Source organism: Vanacampus margaritifer, chromosome 14 (genome assembly GCF_051991255.1).
Source record: "Vanacampus margaritifer isolate UIUO_Vmar chromosome 14, RoL_Vmar_1.0, whole genome shotgun sequence".
NCBI lineage: Eukaryota > Metazoa > Chordata > Actinopteri > Syngnathiformes > Syngnathidae > Vanacampus > Vanacampus margaritifer.
The window spans coordinates 19,796,814-19,816,358 of NC_135445.1; the positions used below are offsets into that span (position 1 = coordinate 19,796,814).

The 19,545-nt window shown below is 41.4% G+C and overlaps 1 protein-coding gene across 2 annotated transcripts in view; it reads left to right on the forward strand.

The window, feature by feature from the left end:
- megf10 (multiple EGF-like-domains 10) overlaps nucleotides 1–19,336 on the forward strand; it is an 84,310-nt gene extending 64,974 nt beyond the window's left edge. For both annotated transcript variants that reach the window (XM_077586367.1, XM_077586368.1), the window contains 5 exons: nucleotides 349–458; nucleotides 538–658; nucleotides 11,032–11,076; nucleotides 11,170–11,382; nucleotides 14,391–19,336. In XM_077586367.1, the coding sequence (XP_077442493.1) occupies nucleotides 349–458; nucleotides 538–658; nucleotides 11,032–11,076; nucleotides 11,170–11,382; nucleotides 14,391–14,557 (656 nt within the window). In that variant the 3' untranslated portion in view covers nucleotides 14,558–19,336. The remainder of the gene's footprint in view (nucleotides 1–348; nucleotides 459–537; nucleotides 659–11,031; nucleotides 11,077–11,169; nucleotides 11,383–14,390) is intronic.
- The last annotated feature ends 209 nt before the right edge of the window (nucleotides 19,337–19,545 follow it).

Sequence of the window (19,545 nt, forward strand, 5' to 3'; positions counted from 1 at the left end):
TGCAAGTTGCTGGTGTGCAAAGTACAAGGTGGAGCCAAAGGCAGGCAAGTAGGCACAGAAAGCAGGAGTTTGGGGAATCTGAAAAAAATATACATTTTCACAAACGTCATACAAATGTACAGGATAGCATGAGCAAAAAATACAAAAATAAAGTTTAAATAAACACAAATCACAAACTAATCTCTAATAACTTGTAACAATCTTGATGTCATGTTAAGACAAAAATGAACAAATCACATTTTGTGACAAAGACCCGCTTGACTTTTGTACATTTTTGGTAAAACAGATCAGACTGTGACTCACGCAGTGCATGCTGAATTCATTATTTCACCATTGTTCACTTTTCAGATGCTCATCTACCACGCGACGTGCACGCCAGTAACTACTTCTCCAATCCCAGCTACCACACTCTGACCCAGTGCACTATCCCACAACATAATAACTCTCCATATGGAAAAGTATTTTTGATATATAACAATATACCTTGGATAACTGTTACATATAGGTCACTTTAATTGTATTTTTTGTACTTTGTAGGCCAAAAACAACATGTTTGTGAACTTGAAGAATGTGGAGGAACGAAAGGGATATCCTCTTGCTGATGTCACTGGCACATTGCCAGCAGGCTGGAAACACAGGGACTGCTTCAATGAACTTGGTGAGCCATAAACTATAAGTTGGTTTGATGGAATTGTTCATTTCAAATGAAAGTGAAATGATTTCCACTTCCAAGATCAGGACATTCCGGCTAGATGTAGTCGGGCTCGCCTCTACACATCTTTGGCTCTGGTGCCAGTCCTCTTGAGAGAGAGTGGACTCTGTTCAACTCTGTAGTTGCTTCTTATGAAAGGCACTGAGCAGTTGTGGACACAATTATTGCCCAACAGTGGCCCAGTACCTGTATTTTGGAGTTCATGTGTTGTTGGACAAGAGAGTTGCCTTACTTTGCCTTTGCGTGGGGGAGCTGGGTTTTGACTGTTGTTTGAGTCTATGTACCAAACAGCATCTTCTGCAATCTTTGGAGGAAGAGATGGAGAGCACTCATGCTGGAGTTTCAAAGAGTTTAAACTCCCACCACAGACTTTGTCCACCTTCTCAGGAAGGTGGAGGACATTGAGTCAAAGCAGACCATGTTCCGTGCCTCCACTGTTGAAGCGGCTCAAGCTATGGTCATATAATGACTTTTGGTTCTGTGAGGCCATGGAAAAGGACTTCTGGATGGCTTTGAGGGAATCCTGGTCCACCAGCCAGCGTCTCAGGAGATGAAGCAGTGCACTATTGACACTATGTATATGGGAATGGGGCACTGCCTAGCTCGACTATGGACTTTTTGAGTTGGTGGGGAAAAATCTTCACAAGACCTCCTCAATAGCAGAGTCTGCCACCTCTAAGTTGGGCTCTCCTATCTAAAAACTTAGTAATTGCTTACTACTTAGGTATCTAAAAACCTTGGATGTTGTGGGACTGTCATGGTTGACATACCTCTGCACTGCTTGAACACTGGAGGAAGTGCCTCTGGATTGGCAGCCCAGAGTGGTGGTCCATCTTTTTGAGAAGGGAGACCGTGTTCACTTCCAACCAGGCTTGGGGAGTAATGGAATACATGTACCGCCGTTACGTAATCAGATTACCAAAAAAATGTAACTGTATTCTGTTACAGTTACTGGAAAAATCATGTAATGAGATTACAGGTACATTTATTAAAAATGGGGATTACTTCGAGGGATTACAATTTCTATGATGAGAGAGAGTGCGAAAGAGAGAGAGCGAAAGAGAGAGACAGACACAGACCGCGTGCACACGTGCGTGAGAGGGACCGTTGCTACTGGAGCTAATGCACATGTCGGGGAGGTGGGGACGAACTGACGAGTCGTGTTCTCCACACGTAGGCAGTTTAAAAAAGCTTCACGGACGGGACGAGGAAATGGCGACCGGTATTCACCGTTTGGAACTTACTCGGCTTGCTGAAGGAGCGAAAGTTTGAGCTGAGAGTCCAGCGGCATGTTACGCGCTGCAGCTTTTTGCTAGCCCGCTAGCCTACAACCATAATGTGAGTTACACTTTCCAAACAAATCTTCCTCCCACCAATTCACTATTTAAACATCATACACAATATATGTTTCCGGTGAGGGTTGGACTCCGCCAAGGTTGCCCTTTGTCACCGATTCTGTTCATAACTTTTATGGACAGAATTTCTAGGCGTAGCCGAGGCGTTGAGGGGGTCCGGTTTGGTGGCCTCAGCATTGCATCTCTGCTTTTTGCAGATGATGTGGTGCTGTTGGCTTCTTCAAGCCGTGACCTCCAGCTCTCACTGGAGCGGTTCGCAGTCGAGTGTGAAGCGGTTGGGATGAGGATCAGCACCTCCAAATCCGAGACCATGGTCCTCAGTCGGAAAAGGGTGGAGTGCCCTCTCCGGGTCGGGGAGGAGGTCCTGCCCCAAGTGGAGGAGTTCAAGTATCTTGGGGTCTTGTTCACGAGTGAGGGTAGGTTAGAGCGGGAGATTGACAGGCGGATCGGTGCAGCGTCTGCAGTGATGCGGACGCTGTATCGGTCCGTTGTGGTGAAGAAGGAGCTGAGCCGAAAGGCAAAGCTCTCGATTTACCGGTCGATCTACGTTCCTACCCTCACCTATGGTCACGAGCTGTGGGTCGTGACCGAAAGAATAAGATCCCGGATACAAGCGGCCGAAATGAGTTTCCTCCGCAGGGTAGCCGGGCTCTCCCTTAGAGATAGGGTGAGAAGCTCGGTCATCCGAGAGGGACTCAGCGTCGAGTCGCTGCTCCTCCACGTTGAGAGGAACCAGTTGAGGTGGCTCGGGCATCTGGTTCGGATGCCTCCTGGACGCCTCCCTGGGGAGGTGTTCCGGGCATGTCCTACCGGCAGGAGGCCCCGGGGACGACCCAGGACACGCTGGAGAGACTATGTCTCTCGGCTGTCCTGGGAACGCCTTGGGGTCCCGTCGGATGAGCTGGCTGAAGTGGCTGGGGAGAGGGAAGTCTGGGCTTCCCTGCTAAAGCTGCTGCCCCCGCGACCCGACCCCGGATAAGCGGAAGAAGACGGACGGACGGACACAATATATACACAGCTAAACTTGTGACTGGGATAAAAGCTCATGTTGCAGTTGATGTCACGCATTCTATCTATCTATCTATCTATCTATCTATCTATCTTTCTATCTATCTATCTATCTATCTATCTATCTATCTATCTATCTATCTATCTATCTATCTATCTATCTATCTATCTATCTATCTATCTATCTATCTATCTATCTATCTATCTATCTATCGCCTACATGCTTTTTAATTACACAATGATTTTTTTTCCAGTAATGTTCATTCGGTAATTCTACCGATTTGACATGTCATCATCATTGCTCTTTTTATTTTTTATTTTTATTGTGTGTGTGTGTGTGTGTGTGTGTGTGTGTGTGTGTGTGTGTGTGTGTGTGTGTGTGTGTGTGTGTGTGTGCGTGCGTGCATGTGAGTGTGTACTCATTAGTTCACTTAAAACCTATTAAAAATCCCATACCTTAGGGTTAGGGTTAGGGTTAGCCACCTAAACCGTTAGTCACCTAAACCGAATACTTCAGAATCCAGCTAGAGTCGTGAGGTTGTCAGGAGACCTGAGGAAGTATCAAAGAAAAGAAAGGAAAGTGAAATCCAGCACCGACCAGACATTACCTACTACCTACCGGGTTACCAACCAGAGTCTTTCACCAACCCCAGAAACATCTAAATTCCAACCAATTAGGAAGACCTTAAGAGACCAAAGGAGAGACTAAGGAAAGGAAGGAAGGAAGGATAGCTGAAGCAGAGTGAGATCCAGAGACATCAGCCTCCACCGATTCAACGACCAGAGGAAGAAGCAGATTATGTTTGAATTTCGATAGATGCTGGTGTCGTGGATCTGGCATGCAGGGCGAAGACAGTGTCACCCCCCCCCCCCCCCAAAGTGTGTTATGTGGCCTATGTGTCTATAAACAAAGTGTATTGTGCAAAACTAGTGCAGTGAGTTAAGAGGAGAGACCAGCGGGGCCCCTCCCAACCGGGCGGGGGCAGGAGAGACCGGGACCCTGGCGGGCATATGGGACCAGCGATAGGGCTCGAATACTGGGGCCCGCCCGGGGTGCCAGGAGGCCCACCGGAGCGGGGCAGGCACAAGCCCCCCAACCCACCCGCCCAGCCCCCGGAGCCCCGAGACCCAGGCCATGGATGGAGCCCCCGGCCCAGGGGAGGGGGAAGGGATGGGGGAAGGAGACGACAAGAAGGGCAAGGGGCGGCGGCAGGGCCACAGAGAGAGGGGCAGAGGGGGAGAGGAGGAGGAAGGGTGATGAGGGAGAAAGGACAAGGAGGCGGAGGACGGGCGGGGAGAGGCGAGGAGGGAGAGGCAGCAAGGGGGAGGAAGGGGGAAGGGAGAGGGAACCACGGGGCACCCCGGAGGCCCACAGGCCCCGAACCGTGGCGCCGCTCCGGACACCAGGGAGAGCACCGCAACGCAGCACCCCCCAAGAGACCCAGGGAATGGCCAAGACACAGCCGCCCACACTCAGCCAGGGGGGACAACACCTATAGAATTAACCCACTGGCATAGAGTGAATCCGAATATTAACCCTTAGTGCCCATTGGAGGTGAATCTTGAGGAGTTGGTGACTGTAAGGTGTCGTTTGATGCTGTCTGCTCGATCCTGCTGGCAGCAACTAGGTTCCTGACTATAAAAACACAACCATTAGTTACAAATTGCCAAATACAGAAACAGCAATGTAAATTATCGCAAGCTTTTCTAAATAAAGTAAAATATCATCGGCATATAGATTAATTTTGTGTTCTTTTACCCCAGAGTGAATTCCTTGAATCCTTCTTTCCTGGCATATAGCTAATGCAAGCGACTCAATAAATATTGCAAATAATAAAGGGGACACTGGGCATCCCTGTCTTGTGCCTCTCTGGAGAGTAAAACTCTGAGATATAATCCCATTAGTAGTAACTGTAGGAGAATCATATAATACTGACATCCAGTGAATAAATGACTTCCCAAAGCCAAATTTATTTAAAACAGCAAAGAGGAAGGACCAGTTAACTTTGTCGAAAGCTTTTTCTGCATCCAATGATATAATAACTGCCTTTTTATCATGCTGTGACATGCTAATAAGGTTAAAGAGCCTCCTAATATTATGAGTAGAGTGACGACCTTTAATCAAGCCTGTTTGGTCGCTATGAATGATTGTCAAGATTACTGTTTCTAGTCTAGATGCGAAAGCCTTAGTGATAATTTTAATATCAGTGTTAATTAGTGAAATCAGACGGTAACTTGATGGAAGGGTGGGGTCTTTTTCTGGCTTTAATAAAAGTTTAATTGCTGCTGTATTCATGTGTGGGCATATGTAACCATTAGTTTTAATTTATGTTACTACTCTTAAGAATAGTGGAGCAAGCATTAACCAAAAGTGCTTAAAAAATATAGCCGGATATCTATCCGGGCCAGGTGCTCTGCCATTAGGCATACTATCTAGAGCACTGTACAACTCATTTATAGTAAGTGGCATATCGTCTACCTGTATTTTTGTATTTTGAAAGTCAGTCCATATTTGGTTATTTGGGTTTTTTGCGTACTAATGCGTCAGTTGTTTAATTTTATCTTCCAAGTCTTTTTCTAATTTTTGATCCTGTTTCTTTTTATAAGATGAATATGATATAATTTTACCTCTAATTACCGCTTTCCCAGCTTCCCAGAGAAGAGATGGAGATAAGTCTGGAGAGTCATTTATTTCCAAAAAGTCTGCCCACTCTCTCCTTATAATTTTGTCAAACTCTGCGTCGTTTAGCAGTGAGATGTTAAAACACCATGTCGGGGGTGGTTTAAAGGTATAATCAACTTGTCGGGTAAGGGAGACTGGTGCATGGTCGCTAATAATAATAGGATGTATTTTTGTAACAGTTTTATCAGCAATAGAGTTATTTGTAAGAAAAAAATCCATTCTTGAAAAAGACCGGTGCACAGCGGAAAAGAAGGTAAATTCCTTCTTAGTTGGGTTTTTAAGTCTACAGCTGTCGACGAGGCCAAAATCATTCATATATTCCCCTATTACTTTAGTAGATTGTAATCGCCTTTTACATGTTGTATTATTAGAAAAATCTATTAATGGATTTAAGACTGTGTTAAAGTCTCCTCCAATAACAATAGTAGAGTTTGCTTTTAACTCAAAACAGCTGGGAGAAAAATTCATGGAAAAAGGCCGGATCATCATTATTAGGGGCGTATAAATTACCAAATATATATATTTTATTAAATATAGTCACCTGAACAATAATGTATCGGCCCTCTGGGTCTGTTATTGTATTATTTAGAGTAAATAATAAATTCTTATGTATGAGTATACAGACTCCTCTGTGTCTACTGTTATAAGGGGCAGTGTACGCTTGACTAAAATTCTTATCAATAAGTATTTTTTTTTCAGATTTTTGTAGGTGGGTTTCTTGTAGGAGGCAAGAGATGGTCTAAAAATGTTATTCTTTTTGCCTGTGAGCAAGCGCCACAAACATTCCAAGAAACCAGAACTAACTTATGCATACAAACAATATAGACTCAGTCCTGTGTATATATCTGTATATGCTATTTGTTAATATTGGCATGTTATAGGATAGAATCAAAGTGGTTAGGTGGTTTATGTAATTTGTGTAAAATATGAGGTAATATGTAAATAAATCTAACAGTGAAAAAACGGGGAGGGAGGTGAAAGTGAAGGAAATTAGCGGGGGATTAAACATATAACTATACACCAGTAACTAGTAACCTAAGCGAGACACAATGATTTTTGCTATTTATTGGCTGCCCGTGTCCCTATCACCCGCAAATAGCAGGGCACATTGTATGGAATATATATTGTGTTGATATTTATTTGTATTGTGTCTTCATGAGCATACTCGGAATTGGAGTAAACCAAAGTAATCATGTTACACTACTTTAATATTATTGTACTTGGATTACGTTACTAACTACATTTTTAGCAGGTAACTTGTAACTGTTGTAGCGATAATTGATGTTGTCTTTTGGATGAATTAGTAACTTGATCAGCGCTCGAGGAAGTCGTAATTTCCCCAACCGTTTATAGGGGCACCACGTTCTGTTTACTTTCAGTTTGGAGAAAGACAACGAATAAAATCCAAATTCTCGTTCATTTATTCATAATCTGAAGTCGCCACATTCAAAGTTTGTCGTTCTTTGTATTACTAAAAGAATTATTAATCCACTCGGACACAAGCACAATTGAGACTGAACTAGATTTTTTTTTAAAACATGCATTTATTCACTAGGGTTACGCATACAGAATCACAATACTGTCTACTTAACTATCATACGGTGAAAAAAATTAAAGTGAACTAATAGAAATAGGAAAGGAACAATTTAACGAGGTAGAAAGTAAAGGTTTGACTTGCCAAATCTGTGAGATGTTTGAAATGGAAGTTGCACCAGCGATATGTCAAATTGGTCATGAGACGTGCAACTTACTGGAGTGAGATGGGTAGAGCGGCCGGAGGGACGATCGGTTGAAGAAAGAAGAAGAAAAAAAACTGCTCCAAAAAAAACAAGGCAAGACTAAAAAATTATGAAAAATTGTTCAGCAGTCGGACGCGCGCGACACAGCTCAGCTCAGGTGCATTCGGCTCCAGCTGGAGTTGTCCTCTTGGCACGCGGGGAGATCCGCGTCTCAGCTGAAGCCGAAATTCGCTGCGTGTCTGCATCCCAAGGGAGATCAGCCGTTGAACCCGCTCTCACTCCGATGGGAAGTCGGAGAACAGGTGCGGCGGGACGCACTGGACTTGCGCGTGTCCGTTCAACTGTGGTGGCTGGGCCTCGATGGATCACGGAAAAGTTGGTGTCGCCGAGGTGGGGCGAGCACACCAAAAAAAAAAGAAAAAAGAAAACTTAAAACAACAAACAAAAGGGATATGTCCGCCTGACCGTGCGAACGCGTGCCGGCTTCTTTACACTGCCTACAAGCATAATCGCCAAGTCCGAGACACTTTCTTCGTTTCTTGGACAAAAGAATATTGCCACGTGGTAAGTTCTTTTGTCTTTTCTGGGCCAGACGGACAGAAAAAAAGAAGATAACAGGAACAGCGACAGAAGACGAGAGAGAGAACAATAGTCCGCGCCCGCTTTTTAAAGTTGGGGGGCGTGTTTCAGGAAAGGAGAACCGCCCTCCAACTTTAACTCGACTCAACTCCAAGACTTCTTAAATTCCAAATTATTTAAAGAATTAATAACTAATAGAGTTTGCATGTTCTCCCCGTGCTTGCGTGGGTTTTCACCGGGTACTCCGGTTTCCTCCCACATTCCAAAGACATGCATGGCAGGTTAATTGAACACTACAAATTGTCCATAGGTGTGATTGTGAGTATGGTTGTTCGTCTCTGTGTGCCCTGCGATTGGCTGGCAACCAGTTCAGGGTGTACCCCGCCTACTGCCCGAAGCCAGCTGGGATAGGCTCCAGCACCCCCGCGACCCTAGTGAGGAAAAGCGGTCAAGAAAATGGATGGATGGAATAACTAATAATAAAAATTTGGTCAGGCTGGCAAGCCAAGTTCTTCCAGGCAAAACATGTTATCGTTACACATATCGACTAATCCTGCGGCACGAGGTAATTTTGTTCTTTGCGGAGTAACTAAGAACTCTCTTGAGGTTGACATACATATGACATTCTTTTCCAAACACAAACAAAACATACATGGTATAAAACATGTAGTTATGCGTACATTCACTTGTATGTGATGAATTATTTTTTAGGTGAAATGTGTAAGATTGCTTTGTGGGTCATATGTGTTCCAAGTGAGGGCAGTTTCAACCGTCCCCACTTGAAGGCGCTGTGGTCACATGTAACTTTCAAGAACGCTGGAATGTGACCATCTCGGTTTAACCGAACATCTGGTATGGTTTATCTGTTGTGTTAATTCCCCAACTCAACAGGGGAGAGGATGGAGCCCCCGATAAGACACTTAAGTACCATACACTCGTGGTTCTGGCAGCTGAAAAGTAAACATTAACATCCTGGGGACATGGGCGACGGTTGACTTCAAAAGGGTAGAAGTCACATTTGGCCTAGTCTGGCGAGGGTGAAACAGGAGAGGGGGGTTGCTCTCTCACCTCAACCCCGCAGGTTTCACCTCGCACATATTTCCAAGAGTGAAATGTTTGAGAAAGGGAGAACACAAAAAATAAAATTGAGGGTGACTGGCAGTATTCGTTACACTGTAATGGAATACATTTTAAAAGTAACCCTCCCAACCCTGCTTCCAACTACAAGGGGATTACATTACTCACCCTCCTTGGTAAGTTCTATTCAGGGGTTTTGAAGAGGAGGGTTCATTAGGAAGTCGAATATTGGATTCAGGAGGAATATTGTGGTTTATGTCCTGGCTGTGGAAAAGTGGATGAGCCTCAGCATGGTCCTTGAGGGTGTACTGGAATTCGCCCAATGGGTTTTGTGCACGAAGCCGTTCAACCTTGGCTCTCGGGAAGCTCTGTGGGGATTCCTACGGGAGTATGGGCCACCTGATATGGGCTGTTCCATCCCTGTATCACCGGCATCAGGGTTTGTTTTGCATTGCCCGCAGTAAATTGATTTGTTTCCAGCAAGGGTTTGATTCCACCAAGGCTGCCTCTTTGTCACTGTTTCTGTTAGGTGATAGTCTTGAGTGGGGTTTATCCTTTTACCACCCCCGTTTAGAACAGCTTTTGCGGTTTTGTTTGGTCTAGCAGTCGGTCTCCACAAGGATTAACAGGGTACCAAGAAAAGGTTTGATACTTGCCTCAACAGACAACCTCTTCACAACCATCAAAGGGTCCAACTGAGACAGCGGTCTCGCAAGAGTTTTATGACTGTTGACCACCTTGGCAACGAATCTCTGCCAATTTACAGACTGTGACAATGGACAGAGACTGGCCATCACCACAGTTAGTTCATCACAGAACCATGTGAAAACCTCCCAAGTGAAGACATCAAAAGACTAGGTTGTCCTCAATTGTGCCAGAGCAAAAACAGGTAGAATTGGGCATAAGTTGTTTAGATGGAAACTTGTTGAAAGTGCACACTAAATGTGGAGAACCTGTTCAATCTATGGACCACATCCTTCGAGGCTGCTCTGAAAGCCCAAGCTGCTCTGATGTATACTTTTTAGAAACTAACCCAAACTGCTTTGGACTGACTATTGCGGTGGCGTGATAAGATATGAACTAATGACTTTCTGTTCATAACCTTTATGGACAGCATTTAGCCACAACTGAGGCGTTTAGGGTGTCTGATTCATGACTTCAGCACAGTATTGCGTCTCTGCTTTTTGCTAATTATGTGGTTCTGTTAGCTCCAGTCTTCAACTCTTTAGTATGAAGTGTTTGGGTTGAGAATGAGACCTCCAAATATAAGGACATGATTGTCATACGGAAAATGGTGGTGTGCAATCTCCAGGTCGGGGATGAAATATTACTGAGTGGAAGATTTTAAGAATCTAGTATCAAGTCTTGTTCACAAGTTCGGGAAGAATGGAGCAATTTGGCACAGTGTCTGCAGTGATTTGGACTCTGCATCGATCGGTTGTGGTAAAGAATCTCTCGATTTACTGGTCAATTTTACATCCAGCTCGCATCTGGTCATGTGTTGAGTGTAGTCACTCAAAGAACAATGATTTTCCCCAGTAAAGTGTACTGGCTCCTCCTGAGTAGGGACTGAGAGTAAGTAGACCAGCTGCTCAAAAGGAACCAGATAAGGTGGTTTAGGCATCTGGTTAGGATGCCTGGTTACCTCTCTGGTGAAGTGCTACTGGCTTGGCAGGGATAAACTAGGGTACGCTGAAGTGATAATGGGACCATATGTCCCAATTTTCCAAGGACATGCATCACAAAATGTTAAGCTTTCAAAAGATCGATCACACTTTTTGAAAATCCTACTCCTAGCTAATTACAGTAGCGTCAGACATAATTTTACTTCCCCCATTCACTGACTTTGCTTTCAATTTCTTTCTTCCTGCAAACCAGGAGCCTACGGAATAGACAGAAGATGCATGGGGAAGTCTTTGCGAGGTAAATTCTGATCATACACAGGCCAAAATTGATCAGTTTTGCCAATTTTATGCTAATTGTTTCTCACGCCAACTCCTCTGTTTCATTGCACAGACCTGGCAAAAGGCATACCGTATCATGGAAGCTCCAGCTCCCTGAACAGTTCTGAAAACCCCTACGCCACAATAAAGGACCCTCCCATACTGACAACCAAAAACACTGAATGCGGCTATGTGGAAATGAAGTCACCTGCCAGACGGGATTCACCCTACGCTGAAATCTCTAGTAGCAGCAGTCTGACCAATAACAAGAATGTCTATGAAATTGGTGAGGAGCTAGTGTCGGAAAATAAATGTTATTGATTGCTATTCATAAAACAATTATCCTGTAAATCCAATCCCATTCATTTTTATTTTATGTAAATCATGTCAGCAATATTCACCCAATTAACTAATAAATGAAAACATAATCTTTCTATTGAAGGTGCATTGGAGTTTAAAATGTTAATGTTATAAACATTTCTGCGTGCTCCACCAATGCCAAGATAAGTACAAAGAGTCCAGACTTTTTAACTGGGATTGTGCCTATCAGTTTGTGTCTTCCCTTCAGTGTGGAGTGTTCGAGGCGAACGGGTTTAGTGGCGCCTTGCACAGGCTTGACACAGAGGCTCCAGTTATGCTTAAGGCCAGAGGAGGCAGTTGCGAGTAAAAAAGTGACAAAAGTGCTTTACTGCTTAACTTGATTACATCCTTAATTAGTGTTGTTGCCATGGGCACTGCAGGCTAATAAAGCTAGTAAAAATAAAATAAAATGAAGCTCTTCTATTTCTAGTCAGCATTAAAACACCGGCAATTTGGACCAGGTAGTGTCTTTAGAGACTTGCTACTGTAGTCTGACACAATACAGGTCACAATAGCATGACGCATACTTGTTTATATTGGCTTGTTACAGGAAATATCCTGTTCACATTGTTTGGAACAGTACAAAGGAGCAAAGAAACTAAAAAGACGTCCTAATTTCAATGTTCTTTGTAGCGTGTCATAAAGGCCTTGGTACACCAATCCGATGTCAGTCACTTACTGCCTGGGCGTTGGCATGACCTTCAGCTGGTCACACCGGAAAACTGACGGAAGTACACACCGCAACAGACACCAACGCCAATTATTAACTACCTTCTGCGCATGTGTAAGAACTACTAGTTCTCTCCATACCATCGGCTGCAGTATTCACTATTCCTCATTTTTAGAGAAAGCTTTTATGGGACCGGGATATAAAAACGTAAACACTGCACACTCTGATTGTATTCCCACACAAATCATACCCTCAGTCTCTTTAAGAGTATTGTGTAATTTCAAAATAAATCCTACCCGATTTGTCCAGTTACGTCTCCATGTCTTGTCATAGTTTGGCTTTCATCACTAGATTGTCATACTCTTTATCGGTTACGTAATAGAATTCCGGTCTCTCTTGAACCACTTCTGCTCTTATAATTACATCCAAATATGAAGGGTGAAAATGTACAAAATAAGCAAAATTGTAAAGGTTTTCAATCACATTTTGTTTATCCGCATTCATCACATCCTGTTCTTGCGCTGTGCTGATTCGCTAGCTACCAGCCAATCTAAGTGATCAAATATCACAACAGGCCAACACATATTGAATCGGCCCGAAAACGCCCCCCACCAACGCTCCCCAATGAGATCCGATGTTGCGACGGTGATTTATACATTAATCAGACGGCGCATACCAACGCCCGAACACTTTCTGACTTCCGGTGTATCGAGGCTTTAAGAAGTGTCGCCTCCGAGTTGAAAAATGACTTAAATTCTTTTTTTTTTTAAAGACATGAAAAAGTATCACTTTGGGCACAACCACTTAAATGCCACACATTTAAAATTCAGTAGTTAATTTAAAATATTTTTTGCAATACTAGCCATCATTCAGCCAATTTTTTGCTTACACTCGCAAGCTCAAACGATACGATACGAGCGTGGTAAGGTGGCAGTGAACTCAATTCATCTCACGTCACAATAGGCTGCAATTATTATTTTAATAATCTATTAAGCTTTTGACTATTATTTTTTTGACACAAAGAAAATCAGGATGCTTTCATAGAGGATTACATGAATCAAATATTATTTAATATTGAAAAGCTTCAATTCTGAGCATTTGGACAATTTAAAAAAAATCTCTCAAGAATTCATCGTTTATCAAAAATTATTGATTAATTTAATAATCGATTACTTGTCAATTAATCAATTGTTACACCTCTATTTTCCAATCAGCATAAGTTTTAATTATTGAAGAGGTAATCAAAAAAAGAGGCTTCAGGCTCTTTAATGCCACTACCAGTTGAAGTTTACTGTCAGACTAAACATAAAATAAAGAGAATTACATGTTTTGTATTTAAAACAGCATAGCTTTGCCTAAAAGATTAACTGAGTGGAGTTGAAAAAGCTAATCTCAATGCTAACAAACAACAAACCGCATTGACATGCTAACGGTGAGCATCTATAGTTGCAGTTTAAGAAGCAACGGATATTTGAACAGAAACGGTGTTGCATCAGACAGATAATATAATAATATTCACACAGGTTGCAGGCATACATTCTTTATCTTCTATCTTCTTGAAACTTGGTGAAATGATAAACAGTGATACTTTTTACAAAATTCTGTAATGTGAGCTTTGTCCCATAACAGGATACTTGGCAGCGCTAAAGTAAAAAATTAACTTTATTCAATAACTGTTCATGGTGTGTACAATGGAATTTCAGGTTAAGAGTTTAAGACTGGGACAACAATAAAAACACAGAAGTCAATATATTATAATACAATATGACTAGACTTTATTTACAGATACAAAACTCAGATTACAGACAAATATGTCAAGTCATAATCTTGAGGGTACATAGACTATATGTAGGTGTCATCATCATCATCGGACTCAACAGATAAGTGCCCTTTGGTGATAATGATGTGATGTGGATGATATTGACACGCAATACATTTCGTTCATTACATTCATTGACATCCCAAAGTGAAGGCTGCTCATTGAAGATGTCAAATAAAAATCATGTCCAAGAGGAACTTTTGAAGATGTCACTTTACAGCGTGAACGTCGGTGCCTTCTTTTCCATAAAACTCACTTTTGGAATGGCTTCCCATGAAAGTGTGCAACCCAGTCACGGATTTACATACTACAAGACCGAGGGTTGACAATATTGGTGTCAAGAGAGCAACAACTTGCTTGACGGACAAGTGATCCAGCGATAGCAATAGATGTTGTAGTTGTTCAATACATTAATGTCATCTAATCTCATGTATCTTTGATTCAGAGCCAACTATGAGCACTATTCGCGGCAATGGACAAAGTAGTGACTGCATGCAGCCAGGCCAGGACCCATATGATCTACCAAAAAACAGCCATATCCCCTGTCACTATGATGTGTTACCAGTCCGAGAAAGTCCAACGTCAGACCACAAGGACCTGGATAGTGACTGACAACAAAGACTCACTGCAGAAATGTTTTTCAACTCCACAACTGGAAGCATCAAAAGTTTGCATACTTTCATACATTTTTGTCATGTTGTGTCTTTACGCTTACCTTTTATACCGTTTATAAACATAGTAGGTATAAAAAACATAATTTTACTGTGCAGCGTGTATTTTCAACTGAAACTGATTTTGTAAGTGATTCAAACTAAATTTCATACATCTGATTCATTGCACTTCAGAATATTGTATCTACTGTAATTGGAATGTTTGCAGGCAGCACAGTGTGTTGGTGGTTAGCATGTCTGCCTCACAGTTGAGAGGCGCTGACTTGCTCCCACATTCCCAAAACATGCATAGGAGTCAGAAGTGGCAAATTCAGGTCCAGAAAGTAAAAATCCTGCCACAGTTTAGCTTTAACCGCTGGTGCTAGCTACTGGACCTGGATTTGGCACCTCTGATGGGAGTTAATTCAGTGATTCCCAACCAGGAATCATAAGAGATCATCTGGGGTACCATGGGAAATGTTCCAGTTTCACATTCGTCCGATACCTGTAGAATACAAATATTTTTGCTCAGCTATATGCTGACATTGTATAGTGACACACTGAACAATTACAGTAGATGCTCTTCCGTAGATGATAGAAGGTACGAAAACAAGTGTATCCAGTTGTTGCCATTGATACAAGAGAATATGCCATTAAGTGTGTTTGTTTTCAATTCAACATTCCCAGATCTCACACTAATTTGAGACAAGATCATCATCATTCAACATTCATAATTTTTGGTAACATTTTTGTCTGCTTGTGTGCTGTGATATTTTTCTAAAGTAAAATTGGGTGCCTTGACTCCATAAATGTTGAGAAACACTGAGTTAATTAATTGAATCTCAAAATTGCCCACTGATGTCAATGTGACTGGTTTGTCTATTGTTGTCTCATTAAAAATATTTTTTTTGTGCATGAACACCATTATCCATGTTAGTAGTTCAATGTGATAAATATTGTATTCGTCCCTGTGAAAGAGCTATAAGGACTAAAATCACTTCTTTTTGGGGGAGGGGCTTTGTCTGATCATCAACTAGAAGTGCTTTTTAACTCAACGTTACCTGAAAATACTGTACTGTATGGGGGTGTGTTGGTCTCAGACATTTTACATTTGAGAATTTTTGACATTCACTTGTTGAAATTACATTATTCTTTCATTATCTTGGAATTTTATTCTCGTGAATTAGCAGTGTTTTTCTTTTCACTTTGTCCCAAATCCTTATTATCCTCCAGTTAAATTAACTGCTAAAGGGAAAACATTATTACAGGTGGGTGTAGGAAGAAGGACACAAGAGCAGACCAGGGACAGACAGATTTATGTGAGAATATTTGTTTACTCTGTTGAAAAATAGGCCAGGTAGGGTTGAATGTGGATAAGGATATAAAAGGAGGTCCATGGGTGGGGTGTTCTGCTGAATAAGGCAAGAGTTCGAGCAGAATGGAATTGCATGTACAATGCTATGAAAAAGTATTTGCACCTTCTAAAATTCTTATTTTTTGCACTTTCCTTTCTTTGTTTATGATCATCAAAACAAATGTAACCACAAAAAACTACGATAACGTGAGTAAACATAAAATATAGTTCTTTAATGGTGATTTGATTTATTAAGGAAAAAGGAAACTCTTCAAAGCTACCTAACCCTGTGTGGGAAAAAATATTTGTTAAATCATGAATTTACTGTAGCTAATCACATTTTTCAATTTATTTTCACTGACCACATTTGAATTACCTCCAGACCTGTTCAGTAAAGAAATTGCCTAAATAGAACCTTTCCGCCAAAATTGCCAAAATATCTAAAAAAGCTGCAAAAAAAAAAAATGCTTTGACCTAAAGAAATTCAAGAGCAGGTGAGAATTAAAGGAATTGGCATCTATCAGTCTGGAAAGGGTTCCAAAGTCATTACTAAACTTTCAGACACACGTAGCTGTTTTTTTTTTTTTTTCAAGCAAATATTAGTGGAAAAAAATAATCCACACTGCCTCATTTGTTTAAAAAAACACATTCACATAAACGCACACAAAAACGGTCCACATCAAAATTTAGCAGTAATAAAGTTAACTAGAGCTGTGGGCAGCTATAAAGGGCCCTCGCAGCCTGGGCCACTTTGGGGTACTTGCAGGTTGGGGTACTGGCACATTGGGGTGAAAATGGCATAATAAACCTATACATATGAATATTTTTTTTGCCAGGTGTGATGAGTGTGTAAAGCTTTTTGGTCAATGAAAAGACCCTCAAAAATCAGCGTCCTATTTTATTTTTTGGCAATGAGTTCATATATATACACACACATCATAGTTAGTTTTACTCATAGCACAATATTGTTTTTGTTGTCCAGAGAGGACATCATAAATAAATAAATAAATAAAAGTACATATGTGTGGATTGTTCTGATGTCATTGAACATTTTGAATGGTGGAAAGTAAAAAACAATATTCATAAACGACAGTTATCACACTTACAAAGAGTATCCAAATTTGGGACAAAATACCTTTTTAATTTTTTTTGGGGGGGCGACCCAAGGGCTAGGTGGCGCTATATTTATAACTGACTATTGTCATAGAGATACCTTCAGGTCGTGACTCATACAAGTGAAGTTTGGGTTTTTATTGGCGCATGTACCAGGGAGTTATTGCGTATTTTGTCTTTCATAGCAAAGAAAATATGAAGCACAAAATATGATGCCCCGCCCCCATCATATAGTATTTAGAAAGCTAAGATTTTTTCCCCCTGTTGATGACCCAGGTCTTGACATGGTCCAGGCCAAGATTGATTGGATCAAACATGTAGGCCAGATGTGTGTGCCAGGTTTCATGAGTTTCTGTGCATGTTTAAGCCCTCAAAATTGGCGTTGTTTTCTTGGTGAACAGTACCTTGCCACGCCCACAGCGATTCTCGAAAACTCACAAACTTCGTGTTATGACATAATGAAGGCCTAAACACTCTTCTGAGCAAATATGAGGTAGATCCAGTAAACGTGGTACGAGAAAGAAAAAAAGGAAAAATATATTTGCCAGTAGGTGGCGCTATCAGTACAAATAAATATAAGTTCGTAGATGTATTCAAACCTGGACTCTCATCAAATGTGTGAAATTTTGAGAAGATAGGATCATCTGGCTCAAGTTGACGCAGCTTTTATTGTAACGGTGAATCATCAGACTTTGCAGCACCGTAACGGCCATGTCCTTTGGCAAAAAGATACGATATTCCGTGTGGGGCATAATCAACATCTTAAGGCTTTTCTGACAAAATTTCAACTGGATCCCTCAAACAGCTTGGCACAATCGATAAAAAAGTAAAGTATGACATTTCTTGTCACCACTAGGTGGCGCTACATGTACAACCAAATATTATCTTATAAATGTTTTCAGGTCATGGCTATTAAGATGCATGAGAAGTTTGGATTTTTTGGAGCTTTTACAGCGGAGTTATTAAACATTTTCTCTTTTTTGATAAAGGAAATATTAAAAACAAAATTTGAGGCCCGCCCCGTAATATAGTATTTCAAAAAGTCAAGAATTTTTTTCCAGTTGTTGTCCTAGGTCTTGAAATGATACATGCCAAGTTAGAAGTAAATCGGATGAAAACTGTTGGCAAATGGGCAAAAAGAATGACCACAGTGAATGTTAAAAAATGGGCCAAAATTGGACATTCAAAAATTCATAGCCCACTTCCTTTACATTTTAGGATATGGCTTCTACTGGCTTTTTTGTGTGTCTCGGGGTGCTTGACATGCCTGCCAATTTTTGTAGCCCTCAGTCAAACGTGCCGGGATTGGGGTGCTATATGTTGTTATGGCAAATTCATAATATAAAATGTTTCGCCAAGCCCAAGGAGTGTGCAAAGTTTGGTGAGTTTTCGTAAATGTTTAGGTCTCCAAAAATGAGATCATTTACCAATAATAATAATAATAATAATAATAATAATTCGGACGAAAAACAAGAGGGACCTCGCAGCAGTGGCTACTCGGGCCCTAATAATAATGCATTTGTAGAGACTGGGGTCAAGTTGTGTTTTACAATTTTAAAAATGTAATTTCTATGCTCGGCATAGAAACTGGCGCATCTCCATTTTTGTGCCGGGTCAAGTCTAATCTACCATGTTTGGAAAAGACAAAATCATGCATCGTTCCTTGTAAACGTACTTTGTACCTCCATCTTCTGCATGGACTCTAGTGAGACTTTTTCTGGTTCCACAATGTCAAAAACTGTGGGCTCGCCTCTCCTACGCTGACTATGTGTGGAGCCACTTTAATTGGCTATGTTCACTCCCACAATGGCGTAAACGCCCCTTGCTAGCTGCGCCCGTCTACGAAAATACCAAAAGAAAGAAAACTCCACCCATGTGCACAGAGGTGGCAAATCCAATGGGAAGGAAAACCCATTTGAAGACATTTTGAGTTCGAGTTAGAAATGTAAATGGTGTATATACTTGGCCTGATGTAAAAATAAAAACGCTGCTGTGTGTCTGTGTATCAGATAGCTTTTATATTATTTCAATTATGTAGCCTTTTTTTTTCAATCAGCTTTTATGTTTTTAGTCTTGTGACAACCTGTATTTTTCTAATCTGATTGTGGTCACATTGAACATACATAGTGGATATAAAAAGTCTTCACACTGTTCAAATGCCTTTCTTTAATGATTAAAAAAAATAGGCCACAATTGGTTCTTCAAGTCTCTTGTTTTGTTGTGGAAAGGGCCTGGCAGGATCAGGGCTGATAAAATAAAAGACACGTTGAGATATATTGGTGTCCTGTGGTTCTTGTGATTTTTTGTTCTTTTTTTTACAAAATTGCACAAGTAACACATAAGGAACACAACACTACTGTACAGTACTGTATTTACAAGTTACCCCATATGCGCTGCGTACATTTTGGACACTCGTTTTGGAAGGACCATCGCGATCATTTTTCATCTTCAAGATTCATATTTTATTTTTATTTTACTTAAAA